The 25691-nt window shown below is 45.8% G+C and overlaps 1 protein-coding gene across 4 annotated transcripts in view; it reads right to left on the bottom strand.

The window, feature by feature from the left end:
• Positions 1 to 25691, bottom strand: part of SAMHD1 (SAM and HD domain containing deoxynucleoside triphosphate triphosphohydrolase 1) — a 1667622-nt gene that overhangs the window by 630187 nt on the left and 1011744 nt on the right. For all 4 annotated transcript variants that reach the window (XM_085618924.1, XM_085618923.1, XM_085618925.1 and 1 more), the window contains one exon: positions 22742 to 22833. In XM_085618924.1, coding sequence (XP_085475050.1) covers positions 22742 to 22833 — 92 coding nt within the window. The remainder of the gene's footprint in view (positions 1 to 22741; positions 22834 to 25691) is intronic.

Raw genomic sequence — 25691 nt, 5'->3', positions numbered from 1 at the left:
CCAGTCGTCGAGATAGGGGAAGACTGGAACCCCTGATCTGCGCAGATGAGCTGCGACCACCGCCATCACTTTCGTGAACACCCGAGGGGCACTGGTAAGGCCGAAGGGGAGCACGGTAAACTGAAAGTGCTCCTGACCCACCGTGAACCGCAGGTAACGCCGGTGGGCCGGCAGGACGGGGATGTGGAAATATGCGTCCTGCAAGTCCAACGCTACCATCCAGTCTCCAGGGTCCACGGCAGCTAGAACCTGAGCCAAAGTCAACATTTTGAACCTTTCCTTCCGGAGGCAGGCATTGACGTTCCGGAGGTCCAAGATAGGGCGCAGGCCTCCTTTGCCCTTCTTGGGCACCAGAAAGTAGTGGGAATAACAACCACGACCTACTTCTGGGCTCGGAACGCGCTCGACGGCCCCCTTGGCCAAGAGGGCCGAAACTTCCTCGTGGAGAAGATTCAAATGATCCCCAGAGATACGGTGGTGCTGCGGTGGCATGGCTGGAGGGGTCGTCTCGAAGGGGAGGGAGTAGCCCCTTCGAACGATTTGCAGCACCCACCTGTCCGATGTGATGGACCGCCAGTGGAGCAGGTGATGGCGAACTCTGCCGCCCACTGGCGTGGAATGGGCCTGAAAGCTCGGACTAGGAAGGCTTTGAGGCGGATGCTGCCGGGGTGGATGTGGGCTGACCGCGTCGTCCTCCAGAACCGCCTCGGCGGAAACCACGTCCGCGCGCAGGTTGGTTCTGCGGCTGGTGGCTAGGTGGACGTGAGGAGGCACCCCTTCCTTGGCCACGAAAGGGGCGAAAGGCGGAAGTTTGCGACCGCGGGGCCGAGAGGCCCAAGGACTTGGCCGTAGCCCGGGAGTCCTTAAAGCGATTCAGCGCACTGTCCGCTTTCTCACCAAAAAGGCGAGTGCCATCAAAGGGCATGTCCATGAGAGTGTTCTGGACATCCCCCGAAAAGGACGTGGACCGCAGCCAGGCGTGACGTCTAAGCGCCACCGTGGTAGAAATCGCCCTACCCAGCGAGTCCGTAGTGTCAAGCCCACATCGGATTGCATGTCGTGCTGCATCCCTCCCATCGGCCAGAGCCTGGGTAAGTCGTGTCTGGACCTCCTCCGGGCACAGGGGCAGCACGTCCTCCACCGTATCCCACAGAGAGTGGGAATAACGGTCCAAAAGACAAGCGGTATTCAAGGACCGCAGACCCAAACTAAGGGAGGAGAACAGCTTTTTGCCAAACTGTTCCAGTCTCTTGGAATCCCGGTCCGGCGGAGCGGTCGGGAAGGAGGATTGGGAGGTAGAAGCCTGGATAACCAGGCTCTCGGGGGTGGGGTGTTGGGACAGAAAACTGGGGTCGCCCGGAGCAGGGCGGTGGCGCCTGGCAATGTTCCTGTCCACAGGAGGGACTGTGGAGGGCTTGGACCAGGTGCCCTGCAGAACGTCAATGAGGGCCTCATTGAATTGCAGCAGAGGCTCAGTGGAGCTTGCTGCAGACTGAAGCACCTCAGTGAAGACGTTAGTCCTCACAGCCACGGCAGGCAGCTCGAGCCCAAGGGCTGCGGCCGCCTTGCGCAGCACCACAGAGAAAGCAGCTCCCTCCTCCCACAGTCGGAGGAGAGATGAATCCAGTGTCTGGTGAGGTATCCAGACCACTGGCCTCCCCCAGTTCATCTGCCCAGTCCTGTGACAGCTGAGCCTTAACGGCCATAGGGTCATCGGACCCCTCCCAGTCGCCCCCGTCATCCGATTCCTGGTAAACAGGAGGAAGGATCGGAGCTGGACGATAGACATAATGTGTCTCTAACGGCGCCGTACGCGGCGTCCATCGACGCCGTAACGGCGCCGGATCCGGAGCGGGGCTGAACTGGGGCTCGACGCCGAGCGGAGCCGGCGTCGAAGGTGGAACAGGTGTCGACGCCGGCGGAGGAGGCGTGACGAGGTCGACCGGCGTCGACGGGGACGAGTCCCTCGGGAACCTGCGGCGTCGGGCCGAAGCCGGAGACGGGGCCGGAGCCGCCGGCATGCAAGGTTGCCCAGTCGGGTCCGCGGGGCCCGAAGGCGCGCCAGCGGGCGTCGACGGCGGAGCCAGGCTCCTCATGGCCGAGAGGAAGGCACTGACTTCCACCGGCGTCGTGTCAGTCCCAGGGACCGGCGGGTATGGGGACGTGGCGGCGCCTGCGGCGCCGCTGGAGTGGAACCACCCTGACCCTCGGCCGAGTCGCGCGACCGGCGAGGGGAGTCCGAAGAGCGGTGTCGCCTCTTGGACTGCTTCGACTTACCCGAAGACTTGGAGCCAGACGAGCGATGATGACGTCGGCTGCGGCTCCGCGACCGATCCTTGGACCTCCTCCTGGACCTGGCTCGAGAGGGGCGCGGAGCCGAGTGGCGAACCTCGAGGAGCTTACGGGACTGCTCCCGTCTAGCCTTCGAGGTCAGGGCCTTGCAGTCCGAACACGACTCCGCGTCGTGGTCGAGGCCCAAACAGTAAAGGCACCGGCGGTGATGATCCGTAACCGACATCAAGCGGTTGCAGTCAGCACAGGCTTTGAAACCAGGCATCCTACCGGCACCGGAGTCGAGACAAGATCAAAAAGGATCAAAAAACTTAGTCAAAAAAGACTAAAAGGGGTAGCTCTCCCGGATCTGCGCTTACTGGCGCGGAAAAAAGAAGAACTGACGTCAGCGCGTGAGGGCGGCGTCTAAGTACTCCGACGACGTCATTCCGGCGCACGACGCAGATGACGGACGAGGAGCCGCAGACGACGCCTAGCGACGCGCAAGGGGTATTGCTGACGAAAAATCTTCCGGATCCAGTCTGACGCCTGGGGATATTCTAAGGTGAGGAATCTAACTAACGTGTTTCTTTCAGATTAGCTGGCTTAGTATATGGTGCACACTTTTGAAAGTAGGCACCCTGCACTAATCCAGATGACTCTTATAGTGATTTAGTGGTCTTAGACAACCTTAGAAAGCTCATGAAGTGGTAGCTGTGGAGAGCAGCCTTCAGGCACAGTCCAAATGGAGTGCAAAGCAGCTTGTTTTACTAGAACATAATCTTATCAGTGTAGGTTAAGTGAAAAAGAACCACACAGTGTATTAAAAAAAATATGTATTTATTATAAGACACTGCCTAACACATACAGATACCTCCTAGCCGGAGATATACACAATACACACAATACTTTTCAATAGAAACAGGTAAGTAGCACGTAATACAAGATGGTCACCAAGGGGAGACCAAACCATATGCTAAAATAGTGGTATGTGAACCACAACTCGTGTCATGACTATACCCAGAAGACGTAGAAGTGCCGGGGACCCATGGATCCACACAAGGTAAGTAACCAGGAGCCCCAAGGAGGCCATGAGCAGTGTGCGAATATGGCCACGAGTTCAATGCCAGTCAATGGGTAAGTCGCAGTTGCAATATTTTAAAGAAAAAGGACCCTTCCCAGTGGACCCTGAAGAAACCCCGAAGAGGACGGAAGGTTGGAGAGCTACCTCACCCGTGGATACCCTAGGAACCAGGTTACCTGCACCAGGGGAGCCGTGTGCATAGTTGTGAAGTGGTGTCGGAAAGCGCAGTCAAACTCAATGGCTGACTTCAGGAAGATGCCACTGCTGGAGAAGGTTAAAGTGTCCAGTGGAACCCAAAGGTGGATTCAAGCAGAGGGGACAGAGTCAATGACACTTGGAAGTGACCAGCTGGCACGGAAAACAAATGCCCACCGAAGTAGAGCGTTGCAGGGAAGCCGACGGTGACCTTGGAACTGCAGCTGTACGGAAGAGGTGACGCCGTGGATGACCTGGCGCTGGATACGAGCGGTCCCACGTCGGATGTCAAGAGTTGAGGGGTTGGTGTTCGTCGGAAGCAACAACAAGCCGTAGCAACTGCAACCAATGAGGAAGTCGAAGAAGGTACAATGTCGGCACCAGCAAGGTCCAGGAGACTCACCAACAACAGAGGGAAGTCAGGGCAGGCCCCGAGCAATCAGGGGAGCCTGCAGAATTTAAAGGAGGACCCACAGGCCATAGGCACTGGAGTCGTAAGAGGACCACGAGCAACCCACCAAAGATGCAGGCTCACAATGCAAGCAATGCGGTGAGGACGAAGATCTTGGTCTCAGGAGAAGCTTGAGGTGGGGGCTACTTGGAGCCCGAAGATCTTGATGGAAGAAAGCCACCAAGCCTTTTCAATAGCATGTTGACGCGGTACACAGGGGTTCGGTTCCTGCGGCTTCGACAAGGCATACTGGCCTCAAACTTGGTGAGAGGACAGGGCAGGCCTCGAGGGATGTTAAGAACCACCACCTGTGTTTCTGAGCCTTTCAGAGCCTGTTGGAACTCAGGATAAGCAGGTCAGGCAGCTTAGTTGCGGCGCCTGCAGGCGCAGGGGAGTGACTCCTGCACTTTAAGGGAGATTGTTTCAGGTGTCTGATTTCCACAGGCCTTGGAAGGTTCCTGTACGGTGCACAGTCATGGATGTTGCAGCAGACGAGCAGGACGAGGAGATCCGGAGCAGCAGGAGTCTTCCCAGTTGCAGCCTTTATGTCCAGAGTGCCCAGACGGTTGAAGTGGTGTCTTGAAATGAATCTTGTCCCACGACAAGTCTACGGACCCACCCTTAGGTAAGCCCTTATGAACCCTAAGGAAAGGGTTAAGACAATTCAGGGTTCCCTCCCAGGGGAGGGGTCGGGGGGGGGGGGGGGGGGAGAGAGGGGATTGGGGAGGGGGATACTCCCATGTCCTTATTCCAGGCTCACGCCAGATCGGGAGCCAACGGTTCCCTGAGCTGGTTTGAACTAAACTATGCAAGGAGGGCACCAAAGGTGCCCTTCAAGCATGATGAGGGGCGCTGGCAAATGCTCCCACCCAGCCCCAATGCACTAAACTCTGTCTGGGAGGTGGTCACACCTCCCTGTGACACGATACCTATTGTTCTGCCTTCCACTACTCGAATTGGCACAGCAGCAGGAGGGCAGAATCGTGTCTCTGGTCGGCAGCAGCCACGTTGTGCTGTCCGGGTCTAGAAGACTGGTACCGGAAGCACTGAGAGCTTCCCGGAGAAGCTTTATAGTGCATGAATCATACCTCCCACACTGTTTATGGTGTGAGGGTATGATTCCAAGATGTTTGATACCAAACATGATAGGGTTAGTAACAGCCAGTTTTGAGATGGTCATCGCGTAATGACACAGTGCCCCTCTATATGTCGTATGGCTGTCTCACTTACCTGCTGTTTTACGGACGCGAAGACGCCTTTTTTTCCCCGCCACCAGGAAACATGAACAGTTAACTCTAAGGGCAGTGAACGGTGAGCGCAAAAGTATTGGGATCCTTAACAGAGGGAAGGAACCAACTACTTTAAACATACAACTCTTCCATGCCAACACCGTACTATGGAAGACATGCCATGTTGCCGTTTTTAACCAGTTGGGTACCTTAAGGCAATAAAGATATTCATTAAAATGGAGTAAGAATATTGGTAAAGCTGAACAAGGCAAGATCTCAGAGGACGAATCAGCCCTAAGACCCACATGTCCAATAGTGTGAGAATTATCGCTTGTAAACTTTTGGACGCCAATCAATTAGATGGCACTTTCTACACAGAGGCCAGTGAAGAGCCCTATCAGAAGCAGAGATATATGATATTAATCGTGATATAAAACTCGACCACAATTCAAAGGAGGAGTAATATCCCTAAATGTGAGTCCTGAAGAAGGTGGTAGAGAAATCTGAACTATATACCACTGAAACGCGTCGACGTCAACTTGTTCGAATCCAACCATATGAAGCACTGTGACAGGAGATCCTACCAGCTCTTCTGTTGTATATTAGATGGTGGATCATTGTGTGCAAAAGCTCAAGTAAAACTGTGCTTTAAGGGTTTCCTCGGTATTTTGGTACATATTTTGTGTTTGATTAAATGGTACTGATTTATTGTATTTTTTCGCGAATGTTTTTAACTTGTTTTTAATATTAGTGTAATTTGTATTAGTATATGGATCAAAAGCAATTTATGAATTGTACTGTTGTATTATACATGTTTAAAAAAAAAAAATTACGAGATTAATAATGTGCTTTTTATGATCAAAAAAAAAAAACACACGTAAGCACTACACCTTGATTTTTTTGGGGTATATATATTTTGGTTTTATAAGTGTGGACCTCAATAACATGCCTGCTCAGTGAGTTAGGCATGTTAGTGGTGATTAATGTATGAATATGAGAGCAATCTTCCAGGGGAAGCTTTATTTACTGCTGTCTCACTTACGGGAAAATGGACTCCATAGGCAGTAGGGGTGTCCTGCTCATGCAAAGGCACCCTCACACTTAGAACCAATCACCTTGCCTTCAGGATTGAAAGGCTGCCTTAGGGGTGACTAATAGGTTTTAAGTGCAGTGAACTTAGATATAGAGAAACCTATATCTTTCGTAAGTGGTGCTAGCACCAGCTTACACAGGCTGCAATGGCAGGCCTGTAGTTACAAATTGAGTGGTCTCCCATGGGTGGCATAGTACACGATTCAGCCCATGGGGGACCCCTAGTGTACCTATGCCCTTGGTACCTTAGTACCATATACTAGGGACTCACACGAAGGATACACCAGTGTCCAATCTGGGATGTACCTAAGTACTTACCATAGCAATTTGGGGGAGAAAGCACAAAGACTGGGGTCCTGATTAGCAGGATCCCAGTCAGACTAGTCAAAAACAGCATTAAATCAAGCAAAAAGTAGGCGAAACCATAAAAGCAGATCCTACTTTCCCACAGTGACACTCTGCTTAATACTACTTCATCAATCTTGCCAAATCATGTTAAAAAAAACCTATGGTGGACTGCTTTGGTTCTAAAAGTGCAAGCATGAGCTTGGGGTCCTAAATCTCTAGTACTACCCTGGGAGCCGGTTCTATGCCTGGGCGGTTTGGGATCAATGAAGTTGCGACTACTGTAGGTCACAAGGATTTGCGGTCACAGATTTTCATGTGCAGGAGTCAGAAATTTACAACGGCAGCTGCAGTAGAAATCCTGCCCACTCTTCCCTAACAGCTTGCACGTTCTACATGGCTCGCCCTGCCTGCCCAGCTGAATCACCTGGCAATCCTTCATTGCTGGAAGGAGAGGAAATACAATGGCACTTAATAGGGTGCATCCCACACACGATTTTAGGTGCACCTTGTTGTGTATCGAGCTAAAGAGAGAATGCTGGTTCAGCTGCTAAGATGCTGTAATGTTATACAAGACCTCATGGGTGTCAGTGTGGAGGAAGCCATCTGCAGCGCATCCAGGAGCCCTGTACTGATTCAGCTGTCGAGGCGAGGCAAGTCAACAAGGCGATCAGGGTAATGGAGCCCAAAGGAATGCTTGTTAGAAGGCCCAAAGAGCCCAAGAAGCCCAGGGCACTTGACATAGCTGCTAAACCTTGGAAAGACAAATTTACTCAATACGGTTGATCCTGAGGTGGACTCTTGAATTCCTGCAGATCTGAGTAGTGATGAGGAAGTGACTGATGCTGCCTCCGATGAGATGACCGAGGGGTTAGAGGTGGCAGGAGCTGGCGTTGGTGATCATGCTGGATCAAGCTTAATGTCATCACAGACAAAACAGGTAGACAACACTCTGCTTAACGCTACTTCATCAAGCTTGCCTAATCATGATTAAAAAAAAACTATGGTGTGCTGCTTTGGTTCTAAAGGTGAAAGCATGAGCTTGGGGTCCTAGATCTCTATTACTACACTGGAAGCTGGTTCTATGCCTGGGGGTTTTGGGATCAAGAAAGTTGCTACTATTGCAGGTCACAATAATTTGCAGTGATAAATTTTTGTGGGTGGTCACTCAATCCGGAGGGACCCCACTCGCGGTTGGCTGACTCTGGTCCATGCCCTGGACTGCTGGTTGATAATAAAAATATGCTACATGAATATCCGGATGCACTGGAAGCCTTTTATTCCCTGTGTGACCAAAAGCCAGGATGCTTGGCCACCTCAGGCTTGGACTCTAAGCCAGATTGTGAGCTTAACGGGGAGCAGCACCATGGTCAAAGTTAAAGGGTGTTAGAAAAACTCCTACTGAAGGCTCTGAAAGTTAAGCTAACGAGGTCATCCTGACTGATTTTAATGACCTGCAATGGGACCCTAAAGGTGTTGACCTTACACCAACAAATGTGACCATTCGGGCTGTATCCTCTACAATTTCCCCACAAGATCAAGTGGATAAATAAGTTACCAGGGAGACTGGGAAAGTTCCTCCCTCGAATGCTAGTTCTAGGCAACATGACATGCCGACATTGCAGATGCAATCGCAACTTATGTCACACTCAAGGGCAGTCGGAGGTCCCTCCTTAGCCCGATTTACAATCTGTTTTTTTCAAAGTACAAGTAGTTTTTATTGAGTTTTTCCAAAAGAAAACAAAACAACAAGCCAGTACAGAAGACAGTTATAAATAAATTAAACAAAGTGGGCAGTAAAACTACCACACCAGTATAAAAAGGGTTACATAAGATGAGGTGGAGGACAGCTGTGCTCAGTTTTACATAACATTTGGTTATGATGCATGTTGACATAATACAGGGTATTTTTTCAACCATTAGATATACTTTTATTAAAGCAATCATGTTCATTGTATAGTGTGTGATGCGTAGTGTAAGTATATGTGATGTAAACAAAAGGAAAAGTAAATGTAATTGTCAGCACTAGTTATGTGATATAAGGTTGTAGCGACAATGTCCCAGTTGAATTGAACCTTAAAGCGGATCCCTTTCATGTGGTTGAACTTGTGTAATGCGTCAGTACCCTGGATAGTGTATTATGGAGGCTAGGTGCTTCAGGGAGGTTTGAACTTCCAATTACTGGCATCAAGTGAGCCCCACATCAGTCTAAGAGGAGGGAGCCATGGAGAAAGTTGTAGGGGAACATTGTCAGCGCCTCTAAGAAAGGAGAGCCATTCTTGCCTCATCCAGAAGGAGACTAGCTTGGTGTTTTTCCAATAGTTAAGCATCAGTATGCAAGCAAGCATAGGCATTAGGTCTAAAAGACAGCGATCAATTTCATTCTGTAGTTGAGGGTACAGGTAGCCCAGGAGTATGTGGGAAAATTCTCCGGTGGGTTTTGTTAAGGGAGTGTTTTATACCGTCTCAGACATTGCCCCAGTAGGTTTGTAAGGCAGGGCAATAGAATAGCATATTGGCCAAGTCTCCCTCGTGCAGGTTGCAGTTCCAGAAGTTTTGACTAAGGTTAAGTTTATGCATTCTAGATAGGGTCCAGAATGCTCCATAAATAGTCATACATTTTGCTTGGTATAGCGAAGGTGAGATCTTATAAAAGGAGTTTTATGCATACTTCTTCAGTCAACGTCTGTATTTTTGGTATTCAGTTCTGATTCCCATTTGAGTTCCTAACAGATATGGGACTTACGAGGGTTGGGAAGCAATAGTTTATATTTTAGACACTACGTGTTCGGCTTTTAACAGTTGACCCATCAGAGGGAGTAGAGAGGGGTTTACAGGATGTATTGAGTGTGTTATGACCTGTACTTTTAATTTTAAAAACTTATGAAAGTCCATATCATCTAAGCTAAACTGTGTTTGCAGGATAAAGAAGGGCTGAGGAAGATTGCCAGCATAGATGTCTTTGATTAAGTTAATGCCCTTTTTTGAACAGTTTTGGCAGTGCATTAGTTGACCATCTATTTTGAGTTTAGGATTATACCATATGGAGGCCAAGTTGGAATTGCTTATTCTGATCTGAGACAGGCAATCTGGGTGCAGGAGGGATTGTTTAGTATTCTAAACGATACACCTAGAGTGTGGGAGATTTGCATTGTTAAGATTGTAGGGTGGGTTATGTTGTTTATAAGTGATTTTTCAGTTTTCACCCATATCGGCTGATACTCCAAGGCACTGACAAACCAGTATAAGCCCTGTTTACAAAGATAGGCTGTTTGATCATTTTAGAAATTGGGAAGGCCTAGTCCCCCTCTATCTTTGACCAATTTAATTTTTGTAAGTGAAATTCTCTGTTTCTTTCCTTGCCAAAGGAAGTTATTAAAAGGTTTGCCTATCTTTTTAAAGAATTCATCAGACAAGGTCATTGGGAGCATGCTAATGAGATAGTTAATCAGTGGTGTAACCATCATTTTTAATGTTCGCTCTTCCCAGGATAAAAATGTGTGTGGCCATCTATCTAGTAGCTAGTTACTTTTTTTAATTTGGGTATTTTCATTAGTCTGTAGGGTGGTGATGAGGTCCTTGATCAATTCTAATCCTAAGATTTTAATGCAGCTTGGTTGCCATGTCAATCCATAGTTCCCGATTATTTCTTTGTTACCTTGGTTGCTAAGAAGTTTAACCTCCGTTTCATCTTTATTAAGCGTACACCCGGAAATCTATGAAAATCTTTGTATCAAGGAAGTTAAGGTTGGTATGGCCGTGCATGCGTTTTCGGAAATAACCAGGATGTCATCCAAGAATGCAGTTATTTAAACTAGAGCATCACCAAATGTGATGCCTGGTATGTCACGGTTTTTTCTTAGGTGGTGTAGGAAGGGTTTTATAACCAGTAGGAATAGAGAGGGGGGAAAAGGGGGCAGCATTGTCTGGTACCTTGCCTTAGATCGAAGGTGGAGAGGATGGTTTGTGATACAGGGCTATGATCATGCAAATTAGAGTATCTCCTAAGCTGAATTTCTCTAATGTTGATTTTAAGTACGACCAGTCAACTTTATCAAATGCTTTTTCCGCATCCAGGGTGATAGCTACTGTGGGGGATTTTATTCCTTTGGCTTTCTCTAGTGCGTAGCATAGGATTTGTTTATTGTCACTGGAGAGTCTGTGTAGGAGGGTGGCTTTAGTATATGATGCACACTTATTTAAGTGAAGCACTTGTCAGGAATGTATGGCATTGCAACATAATTGAGTCTACTAATAAGGTCAAGAAAGCCAAGTACCTTCTGGTTCGCTATTACCCCTTGTGGAAACCAAGATATCCAGGCAGCAAGCCCTTGATCAGCATCTTGTTAAAATACATTCAGAGAATGCAGCCTGAGAATTTCAAGATGGCCGCCAAGATATTTGGAAAGAGTTTGAGATGGTCTAGTGTTTCAAGCCAATTCAGGTCGAGGTGTGCGCATGTGCAGAACGCAGCGCACTTCAAGTGAATTCCTGAGGAGAGTGGTAGTGTCTTGTCCGCGCGCTTGTTTTGAGGAAAATTAGTGTCTCCTCAGTGCGCCAATTCAGAGAAGAAAAGGAGTAGAGCAGAAGTCTGACCACCGCACATGACACTTAAAAGAGTTAAGCGGAGAGCAGTATCTACAGTACTTGTTAATGAGTAGAAAGTCGTGAGTAGTGCCTCTGACACATCTTGAAGAGAAACCAGAGAAATGTGTATTTTGGCAACAGAATAAAACTAGCATATCGAAAAGGTTCCAAGACTGAGAGAGTAAGAGTAATGCTTTTGTGAGAATAAGGAGTTTTTGGAATATCAACTAGGAAAAAGACTGTCTTTACATCATAAGAGCAGTACCAAGAAACAAGCTCAATTTTCAATAAGAAAAAACACCATACATGACAAAAGCAAAATCTCTCTCTCTCTATATATATATATATCTATCTCAACCGCAAACTCTTCGGAATTACGAAAAGAAATCCAGCACACTCAGGAGTGCTGTTTAAAGATTTAATGGGCAAGATAACGCCTCACCAACGTGTTTCGCTTTACAGCTTTATCACTGTGATAGGCTGTAAAGCGAAACGCGTTGGTGAGGCGTTATCTTGCCCATTAAATCTTTAAACAGCACTCCTGAGTGTCCTGTAGTAGGACTCCTAAACATACCTTATAGCGCTCAGGTAATGGCACAGGTGTTGCAAATGACAGTGGCCACCTCTGGGCCCTTTGAAAGATGTAGTCCTCTCAAGAAGTTTAGGGGAGGGGTAGCCGCTGATGCACAGCGGGACTCCCAAACACGCTATATAGCAATCACGTCACGGTACAGGTGTTGACAGTGGCCGCCTCTAGGCGCTCTGGGCGATGTAGTCCTCTCAACGTTTACTGCCAGTGTCTTTCTTAACTCTCCTTACTTCTTGATTGTCTATTGTGCAGCCCGGGGGCGGGGCTAGGCATGGGCAGTGTGGGCAGCTGACCAGGGCCTCGCAATTAGCCCACCAGCATGGGGCCCCGCACAAGTGGTGTGTGCAGCTGGTTCCCTGGGGATCCAAGAAAGGTGTCTCCTTGCAATTAGGGTCCATGGGAGGGCCCCCCCCCACCTACCCGGGCCTCTCAGGAATGGTGTTGGGCGGCCTAGGAGGAAGACACTTTCTCTTGTCCCAATTGCAAGGAGATCATTCAGAGACACTGCGGGCCCCAATTGTCCAGCATTTTAGCTCCCCCACGTTTTAACTTTCAGCCCACAAGAAATTCTCACACCTTCAGACCGATAGGAGCTGTAAAAGAGGTGTTTTTAGGAGGCTGGTAGGAGGAGCTACGGCCCAGGAGGAGTCTGCACAAAGCAGCTTCATGAGCTGTGTCACTTATGTAAATTATAGGGGCCTCGCACATTCCACTTTGGCCCAGGGCCCTGCAAATCCTAGAACCGGCCCTGGTGCTGCCTCCGAGACCAATGTAAGGCTGTCATCGAATACCCATGCCAATCAGGGTAATCTGTCTCCGCCCACATGGATTCACACTGCGCTGGAACTTCTTTACGTTAAACCCCTCTCTCACATCAGATTGAGGAGGGTGCCAACTGTCTAAATGTCTTAGTGGTTGCACGCCAGCCTCCAGACCCCACATCTTGTCACTCTCACCAGTTGTGCTCGGCCTCTAGATACCTAGTCCACAACACACCCACCATTTTGCTTCTATTCTGAACAGGAGGGCGCTCCTGTTGAATTTGGTGCATTGGAAAAATCCGGAGGGCCGTCATGTTTCTGGGCAGGCACTACAACTACACCCTTAGATTGCCCCTTTAGCACATCTGTTCCTGTACACCTCATAGACTGATAAAAGGAATCACCCACCATTTTGCATCTATTCTGAACAGGAGGGCGCTCCTGTTGAATTTGGTGCATTGCAAAAATCCAGAGGGCTGTCAGGTTTCTGGGCAGGCACTACAACCACACCCTTAGATTGCTCCTTTAGCACATCTGTTCCTGTACACCTCATAGACCGATAAAATGAATCACCCACCATTTTGCTTCTATTCTGAACAGGAGGGCGCTCCTGTTGAATTTGGTGCATTGCAAAAATCCGGAGGGCCGTCATGTTTCTGGGCAGGCACTACAACCACATACTTAGATTGCTCCTTTAGCACATCTGTTCCTGTACACCTCATAGACCGATAAAAGGAATCCCCTGGAAGGCAAGAGTGAACAATCTAGGAACTGGGCCATTCGCTCCTGCATCTTTGCTATGCCACAGATATTTTTTTTTTTCCTTCAAAGGCCATCTCTTTACTTACCATCAATAGCAGTGGAACATCCACTCTGCAGGCCCTGATTTCATCACATTTTTAAAGCTGCAAACACTGTTTTGAGCACACCTGGAGATGGAAACTAGCACTAGTAATACAAAAATAAATTACGATTAATTTTGCTATTAACTTCCTGTGAAAATGTACACATTTTCCAATCAACCTTAAGATAAATAAATTTGAGAAATATACCTGTTATGTGTAAAATAATGCAAAGAAATATAAATATAATAGATTAGTCCATGAGTCACAGATGCAGAGGTTGACGCTTGTGACAATCATAGATATCAATGGTACCCAAACGGGGCAACTATTTCATATAGTATTAGTCGAACTTGTAATGGTCTGAAAAGGGACATTTCTATTTCTTAGAGACACCATATGAAATGGACTCATGTGGCAATTTTTCCCAAGTCCTCATTTTTTAATACCAAAACTAATCATAGAACCCAGACCTAGTTAACCAGCAACATAGCACTTTACTGGTAACAAGTTAACTATGGACAATTACAAAGAGGATGGAGAGTCGATTTTTAATTAGTCGAGAAAGTATAGCTTGAAAAGATTACTTTTTAAGCCTTTCCTGAAAGCAGGAAAATCAAGATGTATTCTTATTTCGTCTGGGAAAGAACATCACAGTGCAGGGCTAGGCATGAGAATGCCGGATTTGTTGTATTTTTGCTGTCTGGTTTTTTTTTTTTGTCAAAGATATTTTTATTGATTTTTCAACAAGTAATCTGAAACAATACCCACACAACTTCCCTCGCAGGGGAGGAGTATTTTTTGGCAGAAAAACAGATGATTTGACATGATGTTTTGTCCAGCTTAGATCTAACCCCTGTTACAAAGAGTGGCTTAACTGGAAGGTACAGCTTCTGATACCAACGGGGCTTGGAGTTCAGTCTTTCAAGTAAAGAGTTTGAACAGTAACTCTAGAAGCGATTCATCTTCTTTCTGCCGTATTAACTTGTCTAAGCCTCTCTGTTGGAAGGCGCTACCCACAATGGATATGTTATCATAACATACCCTTCCCCCCTTGAGAGTGAACTTAATGAAAACTAAAAAAGAATAAACCTTCCCTGGTTCCCACCCCCCTCCCCTACTGTGGTGGCGCCAACATGCAGGCAAGTGAATTAACCTACGATATTAGAGTCTACTCAAAATTGAAAAAGATGAAGGGCCATAACGGTGGAAGAGCATTACGATATTAGAGTCTACTCAAAATTGAAAAAGATGAAGGGCCATAACGGTGGAAGGGCAGACAGCCGATGGAAGGCCTCGTGAGAGAAAGGAGACCAGAGGACCCCACTTGAACTCAAAGTTCTTATAGTTATCTCTGAAAATGTCTGACATGCGCTCCAGGCTAAGTAATTTCCATAGGCGTGAGTGCCAGAGGGAGATGGCCGGCGCTTCTCTCCGTTTCCAGGCGGCTGCCAAAATATTCTTAGCTGCACCAATACAAAGCCACATTGTCATTTTAACCACTCTGGTTTGATGTTCTAGAGAGGAGCACCGGAGCCCCAAAAAGGACAACCGCCATAGTTGTGGGGATGGGGTACCCCAACATGTCCTTTATATGTGCCAGAATTTCTTCCCAGAAGGGGCGAATAGTTGGGCAATCCCACCATATATGCTAAAAGTCCCCAAGCAGTCCGCAGCCCCGCCAGCATCTGTCTGAGGTGTTGGGAAAGATCTGCCTAAGCCTGGATGGGTGTAGGTACCAGTCCATCATAGTCTTCAGATGGGCTTCATGGAGCTCCGTGGAATGATTAAATCTTAAGATGTCAGACCACAAATGAGCCCATTCCTCATCAGTTATAGCTCGCTGAAATAAACCTTCCCACATGGACATATACCGTGGGCGGGGGAAATCGTGGTGGTGAGTAGGAAGTTATAAATGAACGAGATCACTCCCTTCATCAAGGTAGTCCTGGTGAGAAAGGCCTTAAATTTTGTGAGGCGTTGAGTGGCTGCCTCGCGTATCTGAGGAGTAAGCACCCAGTGTAGTAGTTGGGTGTAGTGGTACCTTTCTGTGTTTCCCATTCCATAATCACGCTTGAAAGTAAGGGGGTCAAAGTTGTGGAACAGGTGTGTCAGGGCGAGGCATCCATCCTCCCTCCCTCCATGCGTCAAAGGACCCCTCGTGTAGAGCCGGGGAAAATGCCGGGTTGAAATGGAGTGGTGTAAACGGAGAGGGGAACATAGTCCACCTGTCATCACCTGCAACTGAGTCCCATACTTTTAAGGTGGTGCGCGTGGGGGTGCTGATGTACGTGTTCTTAGGTCTATCGCTTTTGGGCCGCCAGATTAAGTCCCATATGGTCCTCCCAGTCACACTACGATCCATATGTAACCAATGTTTTTCAGATTTCTGTTGTGACCATTCTACCAAGACTCGTAACTGCGCCGCTTTATAGTATAGGTGGATGTCCGGGAGACCTACTCCCCCCTCCCCGTGGTAGCGGCGTAGTAAAGAGAAGGAGAAACAGGCGCGTCCCCCCTGACAGATAAAGCGTAAGATCATGGCTTTCACTCGCATAAAGAAGTCCCCCTCTTATTCTATGGGAAAGGCCTGAAATAAATATAGGAGCTTAGGGAGAAGAGTCATTTTCACAGCGTGGATCCGGCCCACCCAAGACCAAAAGAGAGGTTTCCATCTCGTGAGATCCATTTGTATTCAAGTTAATATGGGGGGGAAATTGGCCGCATATAACTTCTCTACCGTTGGTGTCAGCTGGATTCCCAAGTATTGGATAGAGGAAGCAGCCCACGGCAAAGGAGTAAGGGACTGGAGTCTGTAAACTTCCGTCTACGGGAGGGTGAGGCTGAGTATATATGATTTATCTAAATTTATTTTAAAGCCCACTACAGCTTCAAAACGTTCAAGCTCCGATTGCAAATGTGGGAGGGATGTGGCCGGTTTGGATAGGGACAAAAGGACATCGTCCGCAAATAAGGAGATTTTTGCTGTCTGTTTTTTATTGACTTCTTGATTAAGACAATCTGTGCCTTTGATATTTCGTTGTCCACCCCTTGAGTTTGAGTTTATTGTTCAGATAGGAAGGTAGAGAGAAAATGTTTGCTGAAAGTTGCATGTAAAAAAATATGTAAATATGTTCATTATCAATATTTGCACTAGATTAAGGTACAGATTGAATATAACCAAATTAAGAATGCGCTTCATTGTATAATTAATCCCTTTTTAAGTACTTGTACAAATAATAAGGTATGCACATTAAGATGTGAGCCTCTGCCAAATATAAAACTAACTGATCTAATGGGGAAGCTTGTTATCCAGGATTTAGTGAAAGCACACGCCGGACTACAGTAAAATTGGTGTCCTAAAGAGCTTGCAACCTTAAACATGTTTTAAAATAACAAACCTGCTCGACCAGTTAAAGAGAGTTAGAACCAATGGGTTGTAACGTGTTGCATTTCCAGACATAACTCAGGCCATTGCTCTCTCTCCTTTTATTTTGGTCAACCTCTAGATTTTACCTGGTCAAGAAAATAATTTTTTAAGTGAGGTTTTTCAATAAAAAAAAAATATGATTATGCGAAAATTAGGTATCTGGAAGGTCCTAATAATTGGAGATTTAATGCAGTCTCTAAATATACACAAGCGCTTTTTGTAGATAAAGAACGGGAAGAGGCTAATAATATTCCGACCACTGAGCTTCCTGTCTGCTCCAGGACAAATAAAAGAGGAATCTTGCTCCTGGAGGCATGCAGGGAACATGACTTAATTATCCTCAATGGAAGATTACAGAGTTACATCCTAGTTTACCCTACCCATGTCACAGCTACATCGTCTACGATAATCGATTATGGTATTGGCTCACACATGCTTTCTCCCTGGTTATTGGAATTAAAGGTGCTAAATAATATCTGTAGTGACCACAATAATTTACTTCTTACGATAAATAGGAAACCAGACGGAGTACACTCATGGCAGATCTCTGATAATGATCTGGTGCCATTTAGTGCTGTGAATGCAAAGATATTATGGACTAAGCAGTCGCTATAAGTGGAATTAAAGAAAATCACTGAAAGACTTACCCCACTAGGCTGGATACCAGTCGACACATATGAGGAGCATATATAAAGGTTTGTAAGGATAATTCTGGATTTAATGTAAAAAATCCGCAAGGCAGTCTAATAATCTTAATAAATTGTTTATTTTTTACTAAGACCATTGATCATTTACAAAGAAGGCTGTTAGACCTGGCACCTTGGCGTGAGTTTTTCTTCCACTTTTTGCCTATGTGCCTCAGATGTTTTGTTGGTGTTGGCCGCTCAGAGCACTGTGCCACTGCCAATCAGTGCCACAGTGCAAGTGCTCCCTTATGAAAAATGTATATATTGATTGGTGTCCATGTTTGGCTTATTCGGTTTACTATCAGCCCCTAGTAAAGTGCACCAGGAGTGCCAGGGCTTGTAAAAACAAATGCTGCTGGTGGGCTCGCAGCACTGGTTGTGCAACCCACAGAAGTGGCCTAGTAAAATGTGTCTAAGGTCTGCCACCGCAGAACCTGCGTGCAGTCTGGTACTGTCGCGCTGACTGCGCAAGTGCCCCCACTTGCCAGTCCCTAAACCTTCCCTTAATTGCATCTTAGTCACCCCTCTGGTAGGCCCAAGGGCAGGGTGCATTGTAGGCATAAGGTAGGACATGCCCTGATGTGTGTGGCATGTCTTAATAGTGAATTACAGCCATTTTCGTTATTCACTATTGAAGGCTACCTGCTCTCCATAGGCCAGAATGGGCTGCTGGAATTACTACACGCTGTAATCCCAGTGGACTCATAGAGCATGGTAGAAAGTCAAGTTTAGTATGCCTGAACTCAGAATAATAAAATACTTCTTATAGTAAAGTTTATTTTAATATCCTGTGTTTGTAAATACTACTTTTAGAAAGTTAGTATTTACTGACCTGGCCATTTCAGTCCGCCTCTGCTGTGTGTGTGTGTTCTGCCTAGCGACAGTAAGGAGGAAGGCTGGGGAATTCCAGGAGACAGGCTGGCTGCCAGGTGGTGGGTAGAGAGATTACACCAGGATGGGTGGGAGGAGTACACCTTTGACTCTGAATAGACCTGTGGCCTGCCACCACAATGCCGGCTCCGCCCCCTGTGGAGCGGCTGATGTCTCTGCCCTGCTGCTGAAAGGAAAGAGCAGCGTCACCACAACAAAGTGCTCCAAAACTGGACTGAGCCAGGCCCAGGCCCCCTGGCGACAAAGAACAAAAGAATTGTGCTATAAAAAAAGGAGCCTGGCTCCTAAGAAATCAGATCCTGATTGAACCACGAAGAAACTCTGCCCGACTAGAAGAACCTGGAAGAAGCTGAAGGAGGAGTAACTTTCCCTAACCTGGGGGATTGGCCTGCAGTGGGTGCCTTGCTGAGAAAGGAGAGGAAAGGACTAAAAAGAGACCTTGCACCTTTGTCTTCAACAATTTCCAAGGGCTTGGAAGAGAGCTTGCCCCCTGAACTGAGTCCCAGGACCATTGGACTCATCTGCCTTCCAAAATTGAGTTGCCTGGACAACTCTTGCTTGTTTCCCGCTGGATTTGGCCCCGGTACGACCCGTACCACATCCGCCGTGAAGCCGTGTCTTTGCCGCCCGGCACCGTGTGTCTACGCTGATTTAAGAGCGTTAGTACGCACCGTATCCCTCTTGGCCGCATCGCACCTAACCTTCCCCGCCGATGTGAGTCGTACACCCCTGGCTGCCTAATCCTGTACGCCGGACCCAAGCTTCGTTGTCCCGCAGGTACGGTCCGTATGCTGCTAACGTACTGCACCGTGCAGTACTCAGAGCCGAGAAGCCGCCTCACACTGATCCTCCCCGTACGCTGTACGGCTCGCCGAGAAGTGTCGCCGCCTATCCGCACTGAAGGTACGGCTCGAACGCCCTGGACTCTGCAAGCCGATCCGGGCCATCCACACGTATCCCTGAAGGTCCCGTACCAACACCGAGTACCGACGCCGCGACCCGACCAGCATCCGAATACGCTGCCGAGCTACGACCCGGACCCATTGACTTGTCCCGCACTGTCCATCGCGGACCCTACAACAACTAAGGTGCTTTGTTCTGTTCGCACCGCAACGTGCACGCCACGGACCCCGGAGTCCGCAACAGTTGTTGGACTCGTATTTTCTTTGTTTAATTGCCAACGAGTCGCACACCCAGGTACGAACCGCACAGAACCTTGAACGAAGCGTAATTAACTGAAAGAAGCCTATTTTTGTATTTTAAGCCTTTTTACAAGAACATTTAACTTTAAAATAATACTGTGGTCATTTTTACTCGTTACGCTGGTCTTGTGCTAAGCCTTATATAAAGAAACCTATTTTTATACAACCTTGACTGGTGTCCGTTTGTGGTGTGTCATTGTATTACTGTATGCGTTCACAAATGCTTAACCTATGACGCCCTGAGAATAGTCTTGACTGCTTGCGCCACACTACCTAAAGGGTGAGCAGGGGTTATTTGAAAGGGTGATCCCCTTACTCTGACTTAGAAGTAAGAGTCCCTGCTTGACACAAGTGCATACCTGTGCCAACCAGAGATTCCCAATTCTAACAAATGCAATATACCTTTGGCTCCAAAGAACCTAACAAGTGGGTCTCTTAAATGAAAAGAAAGAGAACTAGGCGAGTAAGAATTCAAAAAAGATAATATTCGGGTAAAAATAACAGAAGCTGTGAAATGCAAACACCAAAAAGCCTTCTGGAAAATTATAGGGGAAAATAGTGGGTCTTTCTCTAAACCCAAAATAAACAATATTACTAGCCATGAATGGCTGAAATATATAATTTCTCTTTATGCTTTGAATAACCTGATGGATAGCAACAGTGATATGGACTCACTTGGAGAGATATTAGATGGGTGATGTCCTCCTCTCTCCCCTCTAGACAGGATGTGTTACATTATCATAAGGCTGCTAGGAACACCGGTGCAAGATACCAGATCACTTAGCCATTACCACCATAAAACTGGGTATGAGGTAGAGGAAAAAAGCAATATACCTTTGGAGCAGGCAGAGTTTAGAGCAGGTCATGTGCCTTTGGATAATATAACTGCAATACATCTGCTATTGGAGAAATATATGAAAAGTGCGATGCCTATATTGATCATTCAGCTCCTTTTGACCGCATAGAAAGGCAGACCTATCGGATGAAGTTGAGCATCATGGGAATCCTTGGGGGCCTTCTGAAACTCATTATTGCCCTTCGCATCGCTACGTGGTATCACATTATGCTAGGGGCTAGGCGGGGTATGACTCCGAACATCCCGACCAGAAATGGTTTGAAACTGGGATGCGTCTTGGCCCCTCCTCTTTTCTCGTTCTATATGACAGATCTGCCTGACGTGATGAGTAAGACAGTCGATGATGGCCCAAAATTAGGCTCTTACCCTTTAGGCACACTTCTTTATGCAAACAATATAGTCCTGTTAGACCTGACACAAAGGTCTCCAGTGACGTCTTGATACGTTATCATTAAGGCTTTCGGTTTTCCAATTTTACTGATTCTTACAGAAAAATACAGACAGAAAACAATCTGTTTCTGTCTGTATTTATTTTTAAAAGCAGAAAAATACCGAAAATGGTGCTGCTTATGAGAGATTCTCCGTGCTGTCTCATGAATTCTAGGCAACAGCTGACCAGATAGACAGCCTGGAGAATTAAAAAATAAGTTGAGATTTCTTTAAATACAGGCATATGTTAACATATATTTGTAGTATATCGCTAATATGTACCTGTAAGTGTAGTGTTTTGTTATACGCGGCTGCTTAATCTGATAAAACGTGACAGGCATTCATGTATGAGTACCCGTCCAAGAGGTAAATTAACGTGGAAATATACCATTTTACAGCTACATGTATTCTCAAAACACAAAAATAATATGGATAAATAAAATGGCCAAAACATAAATATGGATAAATACAGAAGGAAATGTTAAAAAACAAATACTATAAAATTGGAAGCCCTATGTATCATCATATTCAGATAACCACGTCCTGAAGGTAAATATAAATAAAAGTAAGGTTTCGGGGTTTCATCCAAAGGAGTGTCAGAAAAACACAAAGCATGAGTGGTTTCTTAAAAATTCTGCCGTAGAAGTAGTAAAATCTTATCCTCATCTTGGAAGAATTATATTGACAAATCTGGCTGATAGTGACCATATCACATATATACCAAATAAGGTGTTTGCCCATGGAAATGCACTAAAGGCACTTTATGGAGCAACGTTAGAACATAGGTACTTTAATTATCTTTTAACAGTATATAAAATGATGATCCCCGAAACTTGTATATGTTATAGAGAGAATACAATTTAATCAGTGGGACCTAATGCTTGATGTAGAATGGAAGATTCTTCATACTATTTGCACTTTAAATACCATGGTGTCACTAGAAGCTCCATGGCCGGAATTAGGATTGGTGAGCACTTTTACAAGAGGATTGGCAGGCATATTAAGGTGGTTTCATTGCCTTTTGCATGCTAAAGAAAAAGTATTTGAGGAGTCTTATAACATTCGAATGCCTTGCTCCAACTATTGAGGCAGGTTTATTTTTAACTAATATTTTAACGGCACTTCAGCACTTTTCTGTGACTAGATCAGATATTCAGAATATGAGTTACGATCATCTTGAAAACGATCTAAAATATACTATGAAGAATCGCTCCATGGAATGGTATAGAGAGTTGTAGAGCAAAACATTTTTTTCGTTATACTATTCAATCTGGTCAGGCAGCCGTTTCGCAATTGAATCTGAACCCGAATTTGAAACATAGAGAGCAAAGATGCATAATACTACGCAGAATTAAATGTTCACTATTAAAAACAGTGACAGATGCATGGCAGAATGTAATGTGCAAGGAGAGAATATGCACTTTATGTAGATATTATGTACAGACCATCGCAAATGTAGTTGCTTGTCCTGCCTGCAAAAATTAACAGAAATTTTTAAAAACACTTTAAGAAAAATATGGTATTACAATGGCAATAGAAGCAATAGAGATTATAAACTGTTCAGTTAATTATTTAATGTGTAGTAACATTTAAGCTTCTTTTTTACAGCTGTACTAATGGATGCAATTTTGATTATTTTATTGCAGATTTCATTGTTAGATTTAAACCTCTAATACAATTTTGAACTTGAATACAGCTATCAACTTTGGACACAACATGAATACAAAATTATAAGACATTTAAATACAAAATATAACTACTGCATGCTACAAATTTTCACCAACCAAAGCCCCTTTCTTACATCGTCTCGATTATGTTTCCAACCTTGTGCTGGTAAGCTCTGCGGTGTAGACAATTTCGTGTGTGGAACATATCATACAGATTTCCAACCTCCTGCATAGAAATAAAGTTTCTAATTATTAAAAAGTCAGATACCATGTTGGTCGAGACAGGAAAATGCTGAACCTGCAACAAAAGTTATCCTGTAAGGTTATATTTACAAATTAACAAGCTGAAACGATGCCTTACTTGTAGGTGAGCCCTGAAACACTGTTTACAAATTGGTCTGCTGATAAGTTACCAGTACATCTGCCACAGTGTCCTCTTGGAGGCTTACTAGAAGTACATTATGTACACATTAAGCATGCAGGGAAGGAAATGCTCTAGCGGGTACGTTATAAATAAAAGATGGGGACATTTATAGTGTAGCAAAGCTTACATGTGTGATGCTGAGAAAACAAGTTGGAAAGTGGGTGGCCTTTGGAGCTGTGACGCTTTCATACATTAGGGAGAGTTTGACAAGGCAAGATTGGGATTGTGAAGGTGGCAGAAAAGGTTAGCATTGCATGTTTTCTGTTGAGAGTAGCTCGGCTTCTGGGCAGCAGCTAAAAGAAATACAATAAAAAGGACTTGTGAGAGGGGCAGGGTGGGTGAGAAATATGTGCAAAATGGATACATAAATTATAAGGGGTTTAATACCTTATGTGGGTATCTAGTGCATGAGGTCCTATGCATGGCAATGTATTGATTGCATGAGACGGTGATGCCAATGAATTAGAGAGCATTTTATTGCTGTGTTGGTCTGTCTGGAGAGGGGATTAGTGGAGTCAAGTATATTAAAGCATTAAGTATTAAGACGTTGGTGCAGTTCAGACCACCATAGACATCAAGTGCACATCTATCACAATTTTGTGACATTAATAACAAGCATTTACAATGCAATGGTCTCGGCAATATTATAGGTAGAGCTATTGCTCAATTTTTTTTAATCATTTTTGTATCCCTAAATAAATGGCATTGTCATTTCTATTAGCATTAGTTTTTTTTTTGCATATGTGATACCTATTGCATTAGCAGAAAGAGAGTGAGGTAGTGAGATAGAGAGAGAGAGAGAGTGAGGTATTGAGAGAGAGAGTGAGGTATTGAAATAGAGAGTGAGGTAGTGAGAGAGAGTGAGGTAGATAGAGAGTGAGGTAGTGAAAGAGTGAGTTAGTGAGTGAGGTATTTTCTGACATAGTGAGATAGAAACAGTGAGTGATGTGAGATAGCGAAAGATTGAGGTAGTGAAAGAGCGTGAGGTAGTGAGGGATGTTGTGAGGTATTAAGATAGAAACAGAGAGTGATGTAGTGAAGTAGTGAGATAGAGTGAGGTAGTGTAAGTGACTTAAGGCCTTATGTAGGTGGGCTGGCATTTACCACTTCATAAATACCGAATCATACCGATTCGGTATTTATGAAGTGGTAAATGCAAGGTAGGTAATGAGTCGGTAAATATTACCGAATCGGAAAAATTCAGTAATTACCGAATCCGTATTTACCGATTCGGTAATGAGGCATACCTTCCCATTGATGGGAAGGTATGCCTCATTACCGAATCGGTAAATACCGATTCGGTAATGGGGGAGCACATGCAAGGGTGGCAGGGTGTCACATTGACACCCTGTTGCACCCCTGATTCGGCCATGTGTGCACATGTGGCGCACATACATGCCCTAAGGGCATGTATGTCTGCCACATTGCACACTTAAACGTGCACAAAAATGCATTTTTTCACCTATTCGTCATTTACCACCAACCTTTAGTTGGTGGTAAATAACGAATCCCCACACCCACCACACACTCCCCCTACATCTCATTTCATGATTCGGTATTTACCGAATCGGTAAATTTACCGAATCGGTAATATTACCGATTCGGTAATTTTACCGATTCGGTAAATACCGAATCATGAAATTCTCCCCCTACATCTCAAAAGCCAAAATACCGGTCGGTAACGGTATAATTACCGAAAATCGGCCGTTACCGACCGGTATTTGGCTTCCTACATGAGGCCCTTAGTGTATTTGAGAGAGAGAGTGAGGTAGTGAGATAGAGATGAGGAGTGCGGGGCCGAGTCAGGCAGCTCAAGACGGAGGCTGAACGTAACATCCTGCGCTGGGCTCAAATGGTAGGGAGCAGGAAACAGAGCTAGAAAACACGCTGCGCGCGCACACTGCAACTTCACCAAAATCCAGAGCGGAGACGGAGCACAGGGTGAGCGTGGGTTCCAGCTCATGCACTAGAAAGTGCCGTGTGTGCTGCTGCTGCTCACAATACAGGAAGGAATTGTGAAGGGTAAATCAAGAACCGAGCTTACCGCTCATGCTGCGGAGTGCATCCTGCTATAATGTTTGTACATTTTTAACTCGTTTTTGAAACTTTTCTGACTGCATAGAGGTTATAAAACAATGTTTTAAGTACTATATTATACTAATTGTTGATCTCAGTAGAGGTCTTAATAAAAATGAAATGTTTAAAAAAAAAAAAAAAATTTACAACGACACTGCGTGCATGTGCTCGAAAATCCTACATACAATACAGCAGGTTTTACCCAAAAAGCTATGGACTGTCCGAAGGGTGTCCAACAGTCTTACAGAGCACCTACGTTCCAAGGTGAGAGCGCAAACAGAGACAAACAGTGAACAGCGGTGGTAAGGGGTAGCGGGGAATCAATACAGAAAGGGGCAGCTGGGTGGAGAGAAGATATAAATGCAAGAAGAAGCAGGTGCAGAACGGGATTATCAGAAACAGTTGTAAGGGGAGCAACGCTGTGAGGAGATTGTAAAGGTCAGAGGCGGGGTGGAAGATGTTTTGAACAAAGGTGTGGAGGTTAAAGAGGCAAAATGCACAAAGAAAAGGGAGGCAGAGTAGGAACGCGTGTGTATCGGACGGAGACTTCAAGAGTTTATTTGGGAATACGGCTTAGTGACTTC

This window comes from Triturus cristatus, chromosome 7 (assembly GCF_964204655.1).
Source record: "Triturus cristatus chromosome 7, aTriCri1.1, whole genome shotgun sequence".
NCBI lineage: Eukaryota > Metazoa > Chordata > Amphibia > Caudata > Salamandridae > Triturus > Triturus cristatus.
The sequence above is the reverse complement of the archived record's forward strand: the minus strand, read 5'-3'. Positions and strand labels throughout refer to the sequence as shown.